This window comes from Salmo trutta, chromosome 35, assembly GCF_901001165.1.
Source record: "Salmo trutta chromosome 35, fSalTru1.1, whole genome shotgun sequence".
In the NCBI taxonomy this organism is placed as follows: Eukaryota; Metazoa; Chordata; class Actinopteri; order Salmoniformes; family Salmonidae; genus Salmo; species Salmo trutta.
In genome coordinates this window covers 21,574,750-21,596,659 of record NC_042991.1, presented here as the reverse complement: position 1 = coordinate 21,596,659, position 21,910 = coordinate 21,574,750, and the positions used below count along the sequence as shown (strand labels likewise).

At 40.8% G+C, this 21,910-nt stretch overlaps 1 protein-coding gene across 10 annotated transcripts in view; it reads left to right on the top strand.

Annotated features, from left to right (window-relative positions):
- The window catches only part of LOC115174858 (titin), a 78,580-nt gene that overhangs the window by 22,703 nt on the left and 33,967 nt on the right, over positions 1–21,910 (top strand). For 6 of the 10 annotated variants that reach the window (XR_003871870.1, XM_029733809.1, XM_029733808.1 and 3 more), the window contains exons 6-17: positions 835–942; positions 1,275–1,301; positions 5,513–7,111; positions 8,969–9,055; positions 9,290–9,574; positions 18,281–18,319; positions 18,685–18,750; positions 19,377–19,409; positions 20,379–20,405; positions 21,237–21,275; positions 21,446–21,487; positions 21,737–21,781. Coding sequence is in view for 9 of the 10 variants with exons in the window: in XM_029733809.1 (XP_029589669.1) it covers positions 835–942; positions 1,275–1,301; positions 5,513–7,111; positions 8,969–9,055; positions 9,290–9,574; positions 18,281–18,319; positions 18,685–18,750; positions 19,377–19,409; positions 20,379–20,405; positions 21,237–21,275; positions 21,446–21,487; positions 21,737–21,781 (2,397 nt within the window). In the remaining variant the exon portion in view is untranslated. The remainder of the gene's footprint in view (positions 1–834; positions 943–1,274; positions 1,302–5,512; positions 7,112–8,968; positions 9,056–9,289; positions 9,575–18,280; positions 18,320–18,684; positions 18,751–19,376; positions 19,410–20,378; positions 20,406–21,236; positions 21,276–21,445; positions 21,488–21,736; positions 21,782–21,910) is intronic. The other 4 variants (XM_029733801.1, XM_029733806.1, XM_029733805.1 and 1 more) reach the window with 4 other exon arrangements.

Here is a 21,910-nt window from a genome sequence, read left to right as displayed (position 1 = left end):
TTCCTGTGCCCTTAAAGGACTCAGCTACAGGTTACTGTGAGGGACGCGAGCTTGGCTTTACAGCTTAGCAGGCGTCCATATGACCTGAGATAACAATCTCACTCATCCGGCCACTAATGAAGCTTTCCAAGTCAAAGCCTTGTTTCCTTCAGCAAGAGCTTAGACGTGCCGCTTAGTCACTCCAAACCTGCTGCTGAAATGCAGGTCACTGCATGGAGTTAGACCTACAAGACCTACAACATTTGTAATCGACTGTAGTGTAAGATGTACTATATGATGGTTTAGCTCTATCTAGTAGGCTATACATGCTTGGCTGTGCCAGAGACCCTAACATAATGACCTCATAACATAGGCCTAAATCTCTCTTATACTGAGAAATACTATTGTTTCATTCACTTCCCTTTGACCTGCACTGTTGGAGCTTGGAGCTTAAGATATTCACTGCACCCTGCATTTACATCTGCAACCACGTGCATGTGACTAATAAACTCTCCAAATCTCTAAATCTCTAAATCTAACACACAGCTGTCTATTACCTAAGGATTCTGCCCCGCTGTCTCTCTAGATGGCATTTTGAAACCATTCCACTGCATCGTTTTCCACCACCTATCTCCACTATGCAATTCCCCTCACTCTTTAGGAGCCTCACATCACTGACAAAACAGATAAGCAAAATTAAACCTTGACACAAGATGAAATTATGCTTGTTTTATTTTTTTTTTAGGACCAAACATTTAATTAATGTAGGTAGGCTGTCCCAAGGATTTGAAAAGATTACATAGGCTGAGGTTAATGGGGGTTGATTTTGTGGATGTTCACCTTGGCACGTAACAGTAAAACCGGCCCCAAAAGATATAGGATGGTACGTTGAAGAGGATCATCATGCTGAAAGTGAGAAGGGGGGAACAGAAGGTACCATGGCCATGCTTTCCAGGTTTATAGGTAAACATACGATGTTTACTATATTTAAACTACATTAGATCTAATGTAGTTTAACTAGAATGGCACGTAACAAATGCACATACTAGTAAGCAAAATCAATGGATATCACTCTAACCAAGCTATTCAGCAGCGCTAATAAATGGTTTGTTGTTTTGGGGCTTTGCTAAAATGCTTACATTTTATTAACATAACCATTGTATTAACTTGGCTACTTGCAGTTCTCTTACTAACTTCTTATCCATAGTCAGACATTGTGTACTTGTCAAGGGACATGGATCACTCTTTGTGTTTAACCTCTTGCTACTGAAATCACCTTCCTTCCTACCTCATAGCTGCATTCCTACCGTCCAGAAAACAAGGTCTGTGCCTTCCTGTTCTTAATACGCTCATATAGAAAATTAATCAGATATGAAATAACATTAGACATGTATTGATGATTGATACATGGGAGTGAGGCATTTTGCTGCATGATGTCTGTAAGTGGTAATTTGCACTGTTGCCAGAGTAATTTATGGCAAATGTGTGTTCTCCTGTCAGGAATTGCTATATAATGTGATATTACTAGCCTGTACCTGTGTGTGATTACTTGCTCAATTTATTCCCAGACACCGTAATTATACTCCCAGAAGCTACTACAGACAACTGGTCCATTTACCTTAATTATTGATCGCTGTAATACATGGTCATTACAAGTCTTCTGGTTGTTGATATTGTAGTAGGATAAAATCTAATAGTACCATTAATTTCAGTGAATTCGAATTTCAAATGTCAGAGTTGTTTGCAGTTATAAATAGACCATTACAGTTTATCTCAGTCTGACTTATTATTTGGTAGTACTATGGTACAAATACTCTTAAAGGGGCAGTTCAGACAAAAACTAGATTTTTCTGTGTTTTATATATATTTCCACACCACGAGGTTGAAATGATACTGTAAAATTGTGAAAATTATGATAATGCACTTCTAGTGCTCTATTTTAACAAACCTAACACAATGGTAAATCTAAGGGCTCTATTTTAACAAACCTAACACAATGGTAAATCTAGGAGCTCTATTTTAACAAACCAAACACAATGGTAAATCTAAGGGCTCTATTTTAACAAACCTAACACAATGGTAAATCTATGGGCTCTATTTTAACAAACCTAACACAATGGTAAATCTAAGGGCTCTATTTTAACAAACCTAACACAATGGTAAATCTAGGGGCTCTATTTTAACAAACCTAACACAATGGTAAATCTAAGGGCTCTATTTTAACAAACCTAACACAATGGTAAATCTAGGGGCTCTATTTTAACAAACCTAACACAATGGTAAATCTTGGGGGTCTATTTTAACAAACCTAACACAATGGCAAATCTAGGGGCTCTATTTTAACAAATCTAACACAATGGTAAATCTAGGGTCTCTATTTTAACAAACCTAACACAATGGTAAATCTAGGGGCTCTATTTTAACAAACCTAACACAATGGTAAATCTAGGGGTTATATTTTAACAAACCTAACACAATGGTAAATCTATGGGTTCTATTTGAACAAACCTAACACAATGGTAAATCTAGGGGCTCATTTTAACAAACCTAACACAATGGTAAATCTAGGGGCTCTATTTTAACAAACCTAACACAATGGTAAATCTAGGGACTCTATTTTAACAAACCTAACACAATGGTAAATCTAGGGGTTCTATTTTAACAAACCTAACACAATGGTAAATCTAGGGGGTATATTTTAACAAACCTAACACAATGGTAAACCTATGGGCTCTATTTTAACAAACCTAACACAATGGTAAATCTAGGGGTTCTATTTGAACAAACCTAACACAATGGTAAATCTTGGGGCTCTATTTTAACAAACCGAACACAATGGTAAATCTAGGGGCTCTATTTTAACAAATCTAACACAATGGTAAATCTATGGGCTCTATTTTAACAAACCTAACATAATGGTAAATCTAGGGGCTCTATTTAAACAAACCGAACACAATGGTAAATCTATGGGCTCTATTTTAACAAACCTAACACAATGGTAAATCTAAGCGCAGGCTGTAGCGCTATAGGTTCAGGGGTGTGTCAGAAATATTTGAGCTATTTTCAGTATTACAATTATTGTTGCACTTGCTGGCCTTGGCGTGAAAGGGCTGGGTTTTGATGAATAAACAAGTTGTCGGTATGTCGAGGCTTGGCCCCTCAATGGCCAATCAGAATGTGCTCCATGGCAAAATATGTGGTTGCTTCAAGTTGTGCATTTACGGTAATTTATGTATTGCCTTGGAATCAACAGCAATTCCAATGTTCGTCTGTTATAATTTGGCAAATGACTTACAGAAACAAAATAACAAAATGTAGACTTATCTTACACTGCGACCAAATATGTTTTATGAACATAATCGGACCCATCTTACAGATAATATCATATTCACACATCTACAGGAGTTGCATTGCAGGTGTGCCACGGAGTTGTCGCCATAAAACCAGGAAGGTGAATAATTCCAATAAGTTTAGTTGTAATAAAATTAAATGTTTTAACAACGTTTTAACAACAACAACAATAAATAAATGTAAAAGGTAATTATATCATAAAGACGCCTGGATGAAAAAGACAGGCATTGCTGTTGAACCAGCCTTCGTTGGGCCTAGGGTAAGGGAGGGCTTGGGTTTTGAACATATGAAACAGAAAACAATCAATTGTCACAGGAAAATAACTTCTAAATACGAGATTCACCAGTACAGAGGTTCTCATCTCTCATTTCATGATGGGCATGGAATTTGTAGCCTAAACAAGGGACCTGCATGGCTAAAATAATGTGGGCCTGCCTACAATGCATAGATAAAAAGGGAATGTAACCTCACTGTTTTGCTCCTCTCAAACTTGATATTTTCATAAAGCTTTGGTGATTAATATTTATTTCCAAGTGGTCTCAGGAGTCAAACCCTTTATTTCCAAGCGGTGTCAGGAGTCAAACCCTTTATCGACAGTCTTGACTACTTCGCAACTGCATTGAACAGCAGTTCAAAAAAAGGCTTCATACAGAGGAGGGGAGGCTATGCTTGGTTTTTAATCAAATAAAACAAAATGGGAAAAAATATTTGTTTTTTATTTTGCTAAATACATAGTAAGAAAGCAGATTAGTCTACTCTTGTTCCATGCCCATACGGGCAGTGTGTGTCACGACTGGATAGGCTGTGTTTCCTTTGTCAAAATTCATGCCATTACTTACTGCGTTACCAAAACCAGCTTTGGTTGGTCTTAAATATCCCTCTCAGCGCTGCCTGAAATTAGCACTTTGGATCATTTATTTAAGGACACACCTAAAATATTTCCATCCCGCCCATCTGAGCGCAAGCGAGCTGATATAAGACAGGTAAATTGCTGAACCTGGCTTTAGGGCTGGAAAATGCCAGTGCGCCAGTTTTTACATGACAAAATAGCAAACTAACGTGCATTTGACACTAGCATCACCTTAAAGCCAGCCGAAAATAGAGCCCCTAGTGTAAGAGCTGTTGGAGTAGACTGCCTGAAATGTCAGCTTGTTTGGCTGGGTGGGATTTTTTTACTTATACCAGGCGGTATTAGTTAATAGACCAATAACAAAGAGAGTTTGCCCTCTCTGCCAATAACAGATAGTTTTCAGGTGACACATCCCTCCCATTAGGCTCCTACAGTTAGGCCATTCTCTCTGAACACTCCCAGACAGTCCTAGCTAAATTCTTGCCTGAGAAATTGCATTTTGCTAAGAAGAAAATGTTGTTCGTTCTTTTTAACCATTTTACTTGAAAACAATTACAGTAAGGTACTAAATGGTTAGTCAGAAATTATTTGATATTCAGATGAAAACGGCTGCATTGGATCTTTAATTAAGAACAGACTAATTTATATGGACATGAATTCACCAGTACTGCATCTTCTAGCATGTGTTTCCATGTGCATACTGTTTATACAGTAAGTGTGAGTTGTTGTCTTGAGGGTATTATTTTTGTTTTGTTCGGTTCCGTCTTCCTTTCGGTCTGGGGTTTTAACGGTTTTGAATTGCTGTTCATACCCAGCATCATCATAACCATGAGAGAATGAGAGGATTCTTAAAGGGGAGACTGTTGGTACTACGAGTCTCCATTTCACTACCACAGAAAATAACAACTCTTCACTGACAGACTCTTTGTGGATTGACAATTTCTAACCTATAATTCTCCTCAAACAAGTCAACCTGTGTGAGTCAGTCTTTGTGGTGTCTTGCATCATGGAGCACTGTCATTATGTTTATACCACATGCTGCAATGTAATATAGAGAAAGCATTATGTTGGATATATCGACATATCGATGGTATGGAATAAGGATCATGGTAGTATACATACACACCACTAGATGTATGTGGTTTAGGTGAGCAGAGAGCAGCTTGTCAGGTGTAAGCATTATGAGTACACAATAAAGATATTGTGCAGTGTGTTGTGTTCTTGAAAACTCTCAATGCATTATGGGTCTCTTTGGTTATGGCCCAGTGCACTGAATGTCACTTTTCATTCAAGGTTTTCTCATCATGTTAAGATACACAGTTAATTCTGTAGTTGCAGGGATGTTTGCAGAGGAAAAAGAACCAGTTGCTAAAGTAGAGGACGAAGAAGAAGATGAAGAGGAAGATGAGGTGGATGAGGAAGAAGTGGAAGATTATGATGAGGATGAGGATGAAGAAGAAGAGGAAAATGAGGATGAGGAAGAAGGGGAAGAAGATGAGGATGAAGAAGATGAGGATGAAGAAGAAGCTGATGATGAGGAAGAAGATGAAGAAGATGAAGAAGAGGACGAGGAAGCAGCAGCTGAGGCTAAGATAGATGAGGATGAGGATGATGATGGTGAGGCAGATGAAGAACAGCCTGCTACAGTGGCTGAAGAAGAGGATGATGACGATGAGGAAGAGGATGTTGCAGATGATGATGAAGAAGCTGCTGCGGAGGCTGATGATCTTGAGGAGGAAGAGGCTGCTGCTGATGATGAGGAAGCTGCTGCTACTGCTGAGGATGAAGAAGATGATGAGGATGATGACGATGAGGAAGAGGATGTTGCAGATGATGATGAAGAAGCTGCTGCGGAGGCTGATGATCTTGAGGAGGAAGAGGCTGCTGCTGATGATGAGGAAGCTGCTGCTACTGCTGAGGATGAAGAAGATGATGAGGAGGAGGAGGAGGAGGAAGAGGCTGTTGCAGCGGATGAGGTGGCTGAGGAAGAGGGAGATGATGGTGAGGATGAAGCTGCTGCTGAAGTCACTGCTGAGACTGATGATGATGATGAAGAGTATGAAGCTCCCATTCTGATTGTTGTTGATGACACAGAGACAGACGCTTCTGCTGGAGATGATGACAGAGAGGAGGATGACACCACAGCTGAAGCTGAAACGGAAACAATTACAGATGAGGATGCCAGTGATACTGCTGTTGCTTCCACTGATGATGACCATAATGAAGAGGATGAAACCAATGATGCCAGTGCTGAAGTCACAGAGGATGCTCCTGCTTCTACTGCAAATGACAACGATGATGATGATGATGGTAAAGAGGAGGAAATTGATGTCACAGAAGATGTTGTTTATGACATCCAGGACGATGACATTGACATTGTTGCGAAACATGTAGATGCTGTTGCCTCTTCTGCCGATGTTGATGATGTTGATGATGATGATGAGGATAAAAATGATGAGGAAGATGATAGCATAGATGATGACAAAACAGATGATGATGCTAAACCCATTGACCTAGAAGATAACGATGATGACGATGATGATATCAAGGTCAATCTTGCTGATAGTGAGGGTATTGATATCTCAGACACATTAGCTGACGATACAACTGATGACTCTACAGATAGTTTACAGGACACTGATGATGACGATGATGACACTGTCAGTGAGGACAGTGGTGCCGTCGTTGATGACGCTGACAAAACAATGGAGGATTCAGGAGAGACTGTCAGTGATGTCGCAGACATTTCTGATGACACAGCAGATGATGATGATGAGGGGAAGGATGCAGCTGAAGTGATCGGCAAAGATGATGACGCCGATGAAGACATCACACCAGAAGCCTTTGATAGTTCAGCTCCTGAGGAAGATGATCTATCCAAGGATGAAGAAGAGGATGATGATGATGGCATTGATGACCTTCTTTTGACAGGTATTGACCAGTAACTTTCATTGCGCTGATGTTTCATCATCATGCATAACCATCATACCTGTGTAGTACTGTCCATGAGAAGATAATAACACTCATACATTATCAACTAACTGGTCAGAATTAAAACTAGCTGTATGTTTCATAGGGTACATTATTGATTATACCATGAATTATTTATACTGCACTCAAATCTGATATACAGTATAGATAAGAGATCAAATGAGTCTGAATAGTCTACACTTTTTGCAGATCCATAATAGAACAATCTGCCTTGAAACTAAAGCTTTCTCGGAGTCACATTATACAGCATCACAAAGATACCTTTTTTACCCATGAGTGATGGTTGGTGATTTACTTAATACAGTACGTATTGTTCCTTGTAACAAGGCCTTAAATCATATTGATACATTCAGTAGGAATTATTACCTTAGGACTGCCCATGATATTCTTAATGGCATAAATTATGATATTTGACAAAGATAATATACAGTACAGTATGTAAGGAAGCCCAATGATGGAAGGACGGAAGACGCATGATTAGAGTGATGTAATAGTACACTTGATTTGTATATTGGTTTTGTAATTGTCAACCAGAGTGGCCCAGGTAGACACAGTAAATACTTCTGTTCCTCGATACACAATGAAATTACACTTTTCAATGACACTCCAGTACAAAGAAGATGGTGGTTACGGGGTGATAGGATTTGTTGTCCCTCTGTAGCAAGGCCTGTGTGGATGGAATTTTATCCAGTATGGTGCCTCCACAACAAACCAGGAAAAATGATAAGACATGAATGTTTTAATGACGCACATTGTTTCATGTTCTAGTTTAGAAAAATGACTTGGTTTAGAATAATGTTGGTCTTATTTCCAGATGATACACTGGTTAGGTTTGGCAACGGACCAACCTAGACATGAATATTGATGAAATCAGGCGAGGAGGTGTGTGTGGCAGTGCATGTTCTGGGGGTTGTGATAGAGATCCCCGTCTTCGTACTGGGTAGATCAGAAGGTAGCATCTGCTGTTGCTCTGTAGGGTTGCCAGCCAAGTACCTCTGTAAGGCAGGGGGTACCAGAGGCAGTTTTCATGTGTGAACTTGCCGCTCATCAAGCTCCTGTAGCTAGTTACATCCTCCGGGAGGTCGGTCAAGGGCTTGTGATTTCTCACAGTCCATTTTTGGCTACAGTCCATTTTTTTCCATCAGCAGTTGAAGTAGTGGCGGTTTATGTAGGAAGTGTTGTAGAAACAATAGTATTGCCACTGTTTTTTTAAATGATATTGAAATGCATTTATCATTAGTCATCTTATATCATATTTGTATACCATAATTACTCACCACATGCACAGCTTTCAATAATATGCCACCATAGCCTTGCTTTGATAGTTATTAATAGTGTAATAGTTAGTAGTACTATCGCATCAGTAGATTACTAATGGCGCTGGCTTGATCAAAGATACTTAGTTTCTGCCGTCTGTAAATCTGTTTAATCTTGAATTTGTTATGTAAATACTTTACAGAGAATTTACAGGTTCTGTGTGGCTCAGTTAATAGAACATGGTGCTTGCAATGCCAGGGTTGTGGGTTCAATTCCCATGGGGGACCAGTGTGGAGAAACATTTTTTGAAATGTATGCATTCACTAAGTCGCTCTGAATAAGAGTGTCTGCTAAAACGTAAAATATAATTGGCTAAACTTAAACGTTATCGTTCAATGTACCAGCGCTCAAAGGTAAGTCTGTTCATATTGAAGCTCTCATTATATTAATGGCAAAAGATGCCATTCATCCAATCAATATGCTTTCATAATATGCTGCCAACATTTGATTTTCTGATATAACTAATTGCATGCATTACAGTAATGCCACCTGTTGAAGAAACAATAACCCCACCTTCTGAAGAGGCTAAAGAGACTGAAGAAGACGAAAAGACAGAAGAGATCCAAGGTGAAAACTACCCATCATGCCATGCTTCTCCCACTCTTAGAGTTCAAATGGGAACCAAATGTTGTGTAACATACTGATGTTAGTACCAAATTATTCCATTGAAAGTCAGCATGACCCTTACAATGGCTGGGTAATATCCCCTAATGCAAAGTTAGGTTCCTCATTGATGCATTGAAAACTGGCAAAGCTATTCAGTTGCAGCTGTGAGTATATTCACAGAGATCATCCCTCCAGAAGCACCAGAAGAGGAGGAGGAGGAGGAGGAGACTGAGGAACCATCTGCTGAACCAGAGCTGACAATAGAGGAAGCTTTGGAAGAAGAGGCAGTGGAGGAAGAGACAGCAGAGCCCGAATCCAAAGAGGAGGTAGAACCCATTACTGATACCGACGAAGAGGAGGAGGAGGTAGCACCAGAGCATGAACTCGAGGAGGTGGTGGTAGCAGCATTGCCTGAACCCGAGAAGGAGGAAGATGAGGTAACTCCTGAGCCCAAGGAGGAGGTAGAACCTGCAGTCAAAGGTAAATAAAAAGAGCGGGACGATGCTAGACACAGTCTGAGTGTTTGAATAGATGTGGGTGAGGTAAGGTAAGGATAAGGAGAGAGAGAGTAGAGTATGAGGAGCAGGGAGGTGGGAGAGGAGAGGAAGGCCTTAGGCTAATTCTTTGATCTCTCTCCGTCTTCTCCATTACTCATTTTCCCATCTGTTCCTTTTTATCAATATTAAGTATATGTCTCGGTGGCTGGCATGTCTGCATGAGACTGTCTCAGACTGTGCCACTCACTATACTCCTAGAAAAAAGTTGCTATCTAGAACCCTAAAAGGTTCCTTGGCTGTCCCCATAGGAGAACCCTTTGAAGAACCATTTTTGGTTCCAGGTAGAACCTTTCCACAGAGGGTTTTACATGGAACCCAAAAGGGTTATCCTATGGGGACAGCCAAAGAACCTTTCTGGAACCCTTTTTTTCTAAGAGTTTACCATAGAAAATGTTGGGGATCAATAACAATGGTCTGGTTTTGGAGTTTATTTCTTTACCCTTTCAGCTTTAGTTCACCACGAAAGCTAAAGGTCAACATCATTCTAATATGCTAATGAAAATATGACAAAAAAATTATCCCCTTACAAATACATGAATCAAACATTTGTCAGAATTATATAAAAGCTAAGTGCAGTATGTATGCATTCCGTTGAGGTACCTCATCTTGAAATTCCTTATTATCTGCTCTGGTAGATAAAAATATAATCATTTTTATATGGCTGAGTTTTGATCAAAGGAATGTTACTGCTGCTTGATGTGCCATGTTTACTCTAAGAGGCTTGGCACATGTTTTTCCCTCCAGTGATATTGTGCCTTATACAGAATGGTCATGGTCACATTTAAACAGAACAGCTGAAGCATCCAGAACTACTAGAACATATTCTTTTATTCTGTTTTAACAATCAGGACACTCATTTTTATTGGATTTCTTTCTTTTTATTTAACCTTTATTTAACTCATCACACGGTCAAGATATCATTCCATCCTCAATGTTTTGGAATTGCCATTCACAATTGTGTTTACGTTTGGAGACATGCTGTGAATGATCTAATCTGCAATGATAGGGAAATGTGACGTGACAGAAGTTGAAATAACTGCCATTGTGGCAAAGTATGTAGATTCCTGTGGGTTTTAAGAGCAAAGAAATATACCCAGATTACCCCAGAGTCATTGTTTTACATTAGATAGCGTCACTGCAGGCGGAATCGACGCGCTTTCTGACGTAAGATAATGCCCCAGAGTAGCATACAGAAGTGCAATTGGAATTTGTGACCTTGGGACTACAAGGATCTATCTGAGCAAAGCATAGTTCTGAGACATTGAGCATTAATGTCACGTTCCTCGTATTCTCCCTCATCGGAAGATATCTCGAAATCACTGTCAGACCAATACGCAGCGGGTTGCGTGCTCCACATCATTTTATTTAAATATGATGTACACGAAAAAACAATAAACACGACAGATGGTGACAGTTTCACAGGAGAAACGAAACACAGTGCAAACTACAATTCCCCACGAACAGCGTGGGGGAAAATGAACTTAAATGAGATCCCAATCAGAGACAACTAGCGACAGCTGTCTCTGATTGGGAAGACAGAAACCAACATAGAAATACTCCCCAATAGAGCCAACACAAGGCTCCAACGCAAAACAGAACACAAACACAGGAAAACCACCCAACATAAACCACCCTGACCCAAAACACCTGAGTTCACCCGGTCAGGGCGTGACAGTACCCCCCCCTCAACGGTGCGTACTCCCGGCGCACCAAACTTAAGTCTATTAGGGGGGGGAATCCGGGTGGGCGCCTCACCCTCGGTGGAGGCTCTGGCCCCGGGCGTGTTCTCCCCCCCGCCTCCCCCTTAGCCCTACCCCTCTGGCCCGGACTGGACCACTGTGGAGAGGCATGCCCAGGCTCTGGAGCGGAGCCGTCGCCCGGAACAGGATTGGGCACCGGTGGACCGGACCCGGGCCGTGCCGGACTGGGAACACGCACCACTGGTTTGGTGCAGGCAGCAGGGACGGGCCGGACAGGACTGGGGACACGCACCACTAACCTGGTGCGGGGAGCAGGGACGGGCCGGACAGGACTGGGGACACGCACCACTGACTTGGTGCGGGGAGCAGGGACGGGCCGGACAGGACTGGGGACACGCACCACTAACCTGGTGCGGGGAGCAGGAACGGGCCGGACAGGACTGGGAACACGCACCACTAACCTGGTGCGGGGAGCAGGGACGGGCCGGACAGGACTGGGGACACGCACCACTAACCTGGTGCGGGGAGCAGGAACGGGCCGGACAGGACTGGGGACACGCACCACTAACCTGGTGCGGGGAGCAGGAACGGGCCGGACAGGACTGGGGACACGCACCACTAACCTGGTGCGGGGAGCAGGAACGGGCCGGACAGGACTGGGGACACGCACCGTGGGCTTGGTGCGGGGAGCAGGGACGGGCCGGACAGGACTGGGGACACGCACCACTAACCTGGTGCGGGGAGCAGGAACGGGCCGGACAGGACTGGGGACACGCACCACTAACCTGGTGCGGGGAGCAGGAACGGGCCGGACAGGACTGGGGACACGCACCACTAACCTGGTGCGGGGAGCAGGAACGGGCCGGACAGGACTGGGGACACGCACCGTGGGCTTGGTGCGGGGAGCAGGGACGGGCCGGACAGGACTGGGGACACGCACCACTGACCTGGTGCGGGGAGCAGGAACGGGCCGGACAGGACTGGGGACACGCACCACTAACCTGGTGCGGGGAGCAGGAACGGGCCGGACAGGACTGGGGACACGCACCGTGGGCTTGGTGCGGGGAGCAGGGACGGGCCAGACAGGACTGTGAACACGTATAGGTGACCTGTAGCGTGGAGCTGGTTTAGCCACTCGTCCCGGCTGGATTCCCATCTTAGCACGGCATGTGCTGGGTCTGTCCACCGGACGCACTGGGCTGTGCGGGCGCACTGGCGACACAGCGCGCAACTCCGCATACCAGGGCTCCTCCTCCAGATCTTCCCTCTGCAGGTCCTCAATCAACTGCCTCATCATCTTCGTCTCCTCCTCCGCCGTCATCCCCCACGAGAGCAGTGGTCTGGGCTCTTCCTCTGCCCTACCGGACCACCCCATTAGCCCCCCCCCAAAATTTTCTTGGGGCTGTTTTCCGGGCCTCCTCGACCGCCGCCTGCGACTCCGTCTACCGGCTGGCTTTTCCTCCTCGACCTGGGAGTCCGTCCGCCAGGGTCCTTTCCCCGACATGATCTCCTCCCAGGTCCAGAACTCCTTTCCCTCGCGAGCCCATCTCTCGCGCTCCTTTTCCTCCCGCTGCTTGGTCCTGGTTCGGTGGGGAATTCTGTCACGTTCCTCATATTCTCCCTCATCGGAAGATATCTCGAAATCACTGTCAGACCAATACGCAGCGGGTTGCGTGCTCCACATCATTTTATTTAAATATGATGTACACGAAAAAACAATAAACACGACAGATGGTGACAGTTTCACAGGAGAAACGAAACACAGTGCAAACTACAATTCCCCACGAACAGCGTGGGGGAAAATGAACTTAAATGAGATCCCAATCAGAGACAACTAGCGACAGCTGTCTCTGATTGGGAAGACAGAAACCAACATAGAAATACTCCCCAATAGAGCCAACACAAGGCTCCAACGCAAAACAGAACACAAACACAGGAAAACCACCCAACATAAACCACCCTGACCCAAAACACCTGAGTTCACCCGGTCAGGGCGTGACAATTAACTTATCCACATCCCAGATCTTTAAACTGTATTGTAGTGAATTCTTCTTTCATAAAACATTAAGGTCCTCACCTTAAAGGTACCTCAAGTGCAGAGTATCAAAATTCTTAGACATTTGTAAATCTGTTTTTTTTCTAGGGGGGTGCAAACACAGATAGAACCTTATGGTTCTGAAATGTCAATCTGGGTTCAGCCATAAGATTCTATCTGGCACAGAATGTTACAATTATTTATATTTCAATAGAAAAGTACAGACATTTAATGATGTAATAAAGAGAATACCTTTCCTTCTTTCTAGTCACATCATCAAATATATTAATTAATTTTTATCACACATTTGTTAAAGCGATAGTTCACTAAAATGACAAATACACCATATCCTATGGAGAACTAGCAACGTTACTGAAGCTTAGCTCTGGATGAGTAAACTGATATATTTTTCTGGTCTCTGACACCCGAAGTCAGTAAACTACTTGCTAGTTATCAGTCAATTGTGGTATGTTTTCAATGCACCTTAAACATGCTCTAAGGCTCTTGTATGTACTTGTTTTTACCATAAAGAGCTTAAGTGGTGGCTATTCTTTTGAAAAGTGGTGAAAGAAATCTCAGCAATTGCGAAAGAAATGAGAGCCTATGTTATGAATAATCAAGGTTCTATCTGCAAAATGTATGGTTTTGAAATAATTTGTATTTTTCACGTCCCAGATCTTAGAACTGTTTTGTGACGTCTTGTCAAATAGAACCTTATAGTCCCAAGGTCTCTAAATGACAGTGTAGCTCCCACAAGGCTTAAGGCTGTAGTGGGCTCTGAGGTCTAGATGTACACACCATAGAGGCTGGAGACAAATCTACAGGATTGCATAGGAGCCAATCCTCCTGTGGGAGAGGAAGAGGACGCAGTCTGCACACTCACAGTCCCTACAGTATGCAAAGGCCAAACAGGATCAATAGCATGAGAGAGATTCAGAGTGATGATGGCCTTTGATGCAAACACTTGTTGCATGCTACTAGATGATGATCTGATGTTATGACTTTCATTATATTTAAGGTCAATGGTATTGCCTCTCAAGCTATTTTGAATGATCAAGTCAAGTAGGAGGTGTAAGTGCCGAATTCTAGCAATTGTTAAAGATATTTTTAGTTTAGAAACATTTGCATAATTAATAAGCCATAGAAAATCATCCATACCACCACAGTATTTGTTATTGTCAGTGAGGCACAAACACAGAAATACACTATGTCAGCATTTCCCAAACGTGGCTGCTATTGAAATGTGGTCCCTTGAGAAAATCTATAATTTTAAAATGTTTTACTTTGCATAGGTACAATATATGCAATCAAGTCAACAAAGGGTATTTTACACTGTTAGAATACACATGGATTTCATTATTATGTGATGAGGCAACCCGGGGTAGACTGGAATTTTGTAAATATAATCACATAGCGAGGCAAGATAATATTTTAATTGGGGTCCCCTGTAATTTTTTTATGTTAATTTGGAGAGTAGAAAAGTGTGGGAACTCCTGCCCTATTTCCCCCATGATGCACTAGATGAGAGTCTAGGTTCTGAATCTACACAGTGAACTTCCTAACAGGAACTTCCTGTAGGCTAGCCTGAGAGGAACCACTGCCCTTTGCTCCTGCTGCTGTCTTAGAAACCTGATATCATAACACTGATGTGGATTTACTGTCCATTCTCATATGGCTCATGCCAACATGGGCTTTGTAGAGATGGACTGAGCTTCCATGCATGTATACATTTAGATCATGTAGGGCTGAAGTGATTGACACCCTTGATAAAGATGAACAAAAATGAATGTAATGTATGAAATAAATTATTCAAATGTTGAGCTATGTTGTATGGAAAAAAAATGGGAAATTCAATTATGTTAAACTAATACAATTGCTCAGAGAAAGAGATGTTGTTTATCGAGTAATTATTTTTTCTCACAAGTAGGGGTCAAAAGGATTGACACCCCTGTTATGAATTTAAATACCTGACCTTGCAAGGATAACAGCACTGAGCCTTTTTCTAAAATGCTTATGAGTTGGAGAACACATTGGGAGAACTCTTAGACCATTGCTCCATACAGAATATTTCCAGATCTTTGATATCCTTTCGTCTGCACTTATGGACTGACCTCTTCAATTAAAACCACAGGCTTTCAATAGGTTTCAAGTCCGTAGACTGAGATGGCCATTGGAAAATGTAGATTTTGTGGGCAATTAACCATTTCTTTGTGGATTTTAATGTGGTTATTGTCTTGCTGGAAGATCCACCTGCTGCAAAGTTTAAGCCTCTTGGCAGAGGCAACCAGGTTTTTGGTTAAAATATCCTGGTACTGGCTAAAGTTCATGATGCTGTTGATCTTAATAAATTCTCTGGTGTTTATGTATGAAATCTTGCCCTATCATTTAACAAGGGACCAGTGGAAGCAAAATAGCCCCATAACATCAAAGATCTACCACCATATTTTACAGTAGGTATGGGGTTATTTAGACACCAAACCCACCACTGGTGTGCGTGGCCAAAGAGATCTATTTTCCTGTCATCCAACAAATGTAAAAACGTTGGGGTTTGCTAAACTGCACTGGCACTTGGATTGGAACCAGTGTTTTGGTCAAATTACATGACAATAGATCTCTTTGGCCACACACATCAGTGGTGGGTTTGGTGTCTAAATGAGAATGCATGAGCAGAAAATGACCCCATACCTACTGTAAAATATGGTGGGGGATCTTTGATGTTATGGGGCTATTTTGCTTCCACTGGTCCTGGGGCCCTTGTTTAGGTCAACGGCATCATGCATTTTACCCAGTTCCAGGATATTGTATCCAAAAACCTTGTTTCCAAGTTGCCAAAATCCACAAAGAAATGGTTAATTGGCCACAAAATCAACATTTTGCAATGGCCATCTCAGTCTCAGGACTGAGAACCTGTGGTTTGAATTGAAGAGGGCAGTCCATAAGCGCAGATGAAGGATATCAAGGATCTGGAAGGATTCTTCATGGAGGAATGGTCTAAGATCCCTCCCAATGTGTTCTCCAACTCATAAAACATTTTAGAAAAGGCTCAGTGCCATTATCCTCATAAGGTGAGGTATTGAACACAGAGGAACCTACAATATAATTCTAACCCCTACCTTTTTGAAACAAAAAAATATTTACTTATTAAAAAAAATATTTTTCTCTGAGCAATGGCATTATTATAAAGTAACAAAATGTCTCATTGTTTTTGCATAAAATATGTCAATAATTTCGAACCCCTCTGTATATCAAACACTCCTGTTGGCAATACTCTTCAATACTCTTGTACACTAAGTGCAGCTGCCCACTTACAGTGTACTGTAGGACTTATTAATTCTCTTCAGAATCCGAGGACACCTTGCCACAGCAAAAAGTATTATGTTAAAGTCTGTGGAACAGATTTGACTTCTGTCTCGTGAAGCGGTTTGACCTTAAGCCTCGGAACAGGATTGGTTGACAACTGTTTCTTTTTGTCATGTCTTGCAAAATCTTTGTCTCTCCTCAAGCTGAAAAGTGTCCAACTACTGAGCATCTATTGTATATGTTATTTTGTGTTTGTGTCTGGCTGAGAAAGAAGAACACTGTTCAGACTACAGTGTGAGTAATAACATATATTTTAATTTGATAGAATGGGAAACTAGACTATATTTTTATTTACCTATTTACTCTATATTTTTCTATTTACTAATGGATCAGTGATATATTTACTAATAGATCAGTGATATATTTACTAATGGATCAGTGATATATTGACTAATGGATCGATCAGTGATATATTCCAGAAAGGATCCAGAAAGGGAGCTCATCGTGACATCATGATCTTCTAGTTTTCTTGTCCTGTTTTGTCCTACAGCCCTAAAGCATGCTTTACATGTTGACATTTTTTCTCCAGCATTCGTGTTCAAACTGCAAAAGGAGGATAAGACTGAAAAAATTAAGCCTCAATCTTTTGAAATATATTTCTCTTGGAATCCCTGATGATTTCAATCAGGATAAAGAGAAATGCTTTGTTTTATCAGCTTATACAATACAAACAGAAAAAAAATAAGATAAAGGAATAATTGTTTAATAACACAGATCATGTACTTGACCGCAGGGCTGAATAGAATCAAGGAAGGAATTAGCATTTTTGGCTAAAAGCTTTCAAATGAGATCAGTCTCAATGTCCCCGAAAGCATCAGAGAAGCAGCTCCAAATTTGATTTCTGCAGCATGATCTTTTGATTTACACAAATTGGAAGTATTGTGGTATCCTTATATTATATTTCCCCACTGATTATGGCCTCAAGCACTATGGCAACCACCATTATTTTTCTGTTCCTTGCAACTTTGTCATTGGATGCTAGATTCAGCTGCATAGGTTTGCTGTGAAGATCCCACCTCTCAAGTGAAAGGTTACTGTTTAATCAAAATGTGTCACATTAATTCTGACAAATTCAAGCAATCCAGATTTCTAATAAAGCTGTCGTATTTGCATCCTGTAACTTACACTTGCCACTTTTCAAATTAATTCCAGTCGTAACCTTTTGATTTATGAATGCATAATGTTAACGCTACAATACAAGAGATCTGACTTTTAATGAAGTAAACATGCATATTGTTAGTTCATAAAATCCCCTTTTTGGTTGAATATTGATTTTCTGAGGAGAAAAATCACCCTTTTGGTTGAAGAATTAATTATATTCTTTGTTTGTGATTCACCTAATTTTTCTTCTCCCTTGCTATTGAAGCATGTCAATACAGGTCTTTTATGAGGATATATTTGTATGACATCAAAGGAAAAGAGCTCCATCTTACATTTATGTTGATTGATTATTTAGAAGAGGGTTTAGTGCACCAGAACATTTGGCTGTTTACATATTTATTTGTATTGATCAGTGAATCAATTTCTTTTTCAGAGAATAAGGTCCAGCAAGCTGCTACTCCTGCACATCAAGGTATATCAGCAGCCTTGTCGGTTATTGATCTGAACAGGGGCGCAACTTTCACTGGGGACAGGGGGGAACATGTCCCTCCCACATTCTGAAATGTCATTTTTGCCCCCCCCCCCCAGTTTTATCATTGGAATGTGATACAAAACGAGGCAATGGTGTGCTTTAGGACCATGTGGATGCCTCCAAGCGGTCGGGTAGGATGTTTGGAGTGTTTATTTAAAAAATAATTATTATTATGTTCCCCCACTTCTAAAACCAAAGTTGCACCCCTGCATCTGAATATCAGTGAAAAAGAAAAACGAATAAATAGTGACATGTAAATACAAAGATCCATCGTAAAGCTTAAAGATGTGCATTCCATTTTACAGTAGTGTGTCCTTGTATGCATTCATCAAAACCAAAAGAGCCTGAAAGTGAGCCAGCGGAGGAAAAAGGTATTGATATACCGCTAATAGGTCAATATCATGCATGGTTGTGGAGAAGTGAGAGCTGTTCATTACTAACCCCTTCATATCTTTACCATACATTCGGCTGACCTTATTTCTGTGAGTAGGGCTGTGCTCCCCTATAGGTCAAATGTATTTGTATAGGACAACTATTGGAGTGATTCTTTCTGCTTAATATAGCCTTGAATGTAGAACTGGCTGTCATAAAAGTGTCTTATGACTTTGAGAGGATGCCTATGTGTAGTAGACTTAACACCTTTTTCTGCTTCTGACTTATGGGGCTATTGGCCACACTTAAAACTTTGGTTTAATGATATCAGTGTTGTAAGTTCCATGTATGGCTTAAATGTTGTTGTAGACATACTAACTATCAAGTAATTCAAAGTCCATTGCTACAACTTGACCCATATGTGCTGCAGGGTTGCAGTGTTTCTACCAAACATAGGTTAATAAAAGTTCAGTAGTGAGTAACTCCCCAGTAACTCAATTTTAAGTTATGGTTTGCGTTTCTTTGGTTTTGCTTCTCAAAGTCGCCATCTAGTGGAGAGGTTTAGATAAGCCATGCATTAGGGTGTGTTTCTCTAATTGCTGGTATATATCTGTGTCATATGTAGCTAAACATGTCAAGAGGAAAGTAGCCAAGCAAGGTATGTTAGAGTCACGTTATCTTTCATGTGGTTAGGAATAGCAGCACAGTAGTGCATCGCTTCATGCTCCCCAAGGAGGGTGTTGGTTGCTGTTGAAGTAAGAGCTTATATAGTAGAGGAATGAAAAGCCCTTAACAGGCCCTAAACAGCACTAAGGCACTCTTAATATGTAACTGCCCCATATAGAAATTACTGTAAACTGTGGTAATGCATGTATACTGCTGCGCCAGTGATGCTGATCTCACTTTTTTGCCTGTTGTATATTTATAGAAGCAGCTCTTCTATTAACATAAACATCTTAATTGCAATTTTGGAGAAAATGCTCAGTGGAAGTTTTCAGATAAAATGTGATTTTGTGTATTGCCATGTTTGTAACTGGGAGCATGTTGAGACCTTAGAGAGCATGGCGGTATTGAACCTTGCCTCAGTAGGCATAATACTGGCCCCTGCTGTTTGAAAAGGAGGAGATCTACATTGGTAACAGATATAGAGCCCTCAAACGCACCTCTGGACCTTGAGGCCAGTTCCACTGCATTCATTGTTCCTCTCTAATCAGTGACTGATTTAGACCTGGGACACCAGGTGGGTGCAATTAATTTAATGATCAGGTAGAACAGAAAACGAGCAGGCTTCGGACCTCGCAGGGTAAGAATTGAATGCCCCTGATATAGAGTATGTAGCCTATATCTATACATCTCTATACAATGTGTCAATGTGTTTTCTATTTGATAGCTCTATGCTAGATATGCATATGACATGATCATTGCATGATACAGTATGCACTCTGAGTTGTTGACTTTGTAGTGTCTCAAGCATGGTGTAAGAGAAAAGGTTTAGGCAATCAAAATCACTGGTCTGTAACAATTTCATATTAGATGAGTCTGAGAGTATTTTAAAATGAACTAATAATATACACTTACATATACAACTTTATGACTTGTTTGACCACAACCATTTCCTCATCCACAGCTAAAAAGGCCACTCCTGACCGGAAGAGTATGTGTTGTGAAGCTGATATTTCATGTTGCTTTGAATGTAGCTTTGAAAGTAGCTTAGAGACTAGAGAGGTTTGATGAACCAATTCAATCTTAGTGCAAAGCTGTTCATCTTTGAAGTGGTAGAGGATCTTTAATTCTCTTCCAGTTTGATCAGAAATCTTTTTAAAGTTAAAGATGAAACAGAGATTGAATTGTAGATTCTTGATGGTTTATCCGCTTCCCCGCTTAGCCACGTTTGTCAGAAGTAGTTAGCTGTACAGTATGATTAAGCCAATTATAATCTTAACTATTGCAATTTTCAAACATTTGACATTTTCAGTCATTTTTCTGTAATATGGTTTTATTTTAAAACAGCTATACATTCAAATCAAATCACTATCAAATCAAATGTTATTGGTCACATACACATGGTTAGCAGATGTTAATGCGAGTGTAGCTAAATGCTTGTGCTTCCAGTTCCGAGAGTATAGTGATATCTAACAAGTAATCTAACAATTCCACAGCCACTACCTAATCACACAAATCTAAAGGGATGGAATAAGATTATGTACATATAAATATATGGATGAGCGATGATCGAGAGGCATAGGCAAGATGCAACAGATGGTATAAAATACAGTATATACATATGAGATGAGTATGTAAGATGTGTAAACATTATTAAAGTGGCATTATTAAAGTGATTAGTGATCCATTTATTAAAGTGGCCAATGATTCCTGAATGTGTTCTCTAAAAGTTTGGCATTCAGCTTTGGCATACAACTACAGCACTAAGCAAGAATGGGTTTACAATGTTCTCTTGTGTCATGTATTCTGTGTTCATTTTCAGAGGCCCCTAAAAAGGAACCAGCAGTGAGAACTAAGAGAGGTACCGTTGGACAACTATGTATTTTCTGTACATTTACTATGTATTTCAATGTTGATAATACATAATATTAGGTAATGCAGAAACATGCTAAAGGTAGTAGTTGCTCTATTTATGAGAAGAGCATCAATGACATATTCATTATTGTTATGTGATTTTTTTCTATTATAAAGAACGAGACATGTGCAAGCCAGTTGAGAACACCAAAAGGAGAGGTAGGACTAATCTTCATTTTCAGCTGAAAGACAAATGTTTCAACTTGAGGAGATGGTTGCAATTTTGAAATATTTCTTTAAGTTGAATGGCAAGTACAGGGAACTTACGCAATAGCCTACTATATTGTTTGTATTTGAAATGAAGAACAGCGCAACATTGAATAAATAAAAAATATTCTAAGATTGCTTTGCCCCTTTGAATGTGTTGATCATCTCTCTGTAACTCCTCTAACAATGTCATTGAACCAGAGGTTGCAAGGCAATTGGAGCTAGAAGAGGTGATCAGAAAGAGAGGTACAGTATTTTTAAATACAGTACAGACCCAAGTTGAATGACTTAGCCGTATATATGTATAAAGGATATATAAAATATATATTCAATGATTTGTCAATGCCCCTGAGCAGTACAGTGCAGAACAGTACA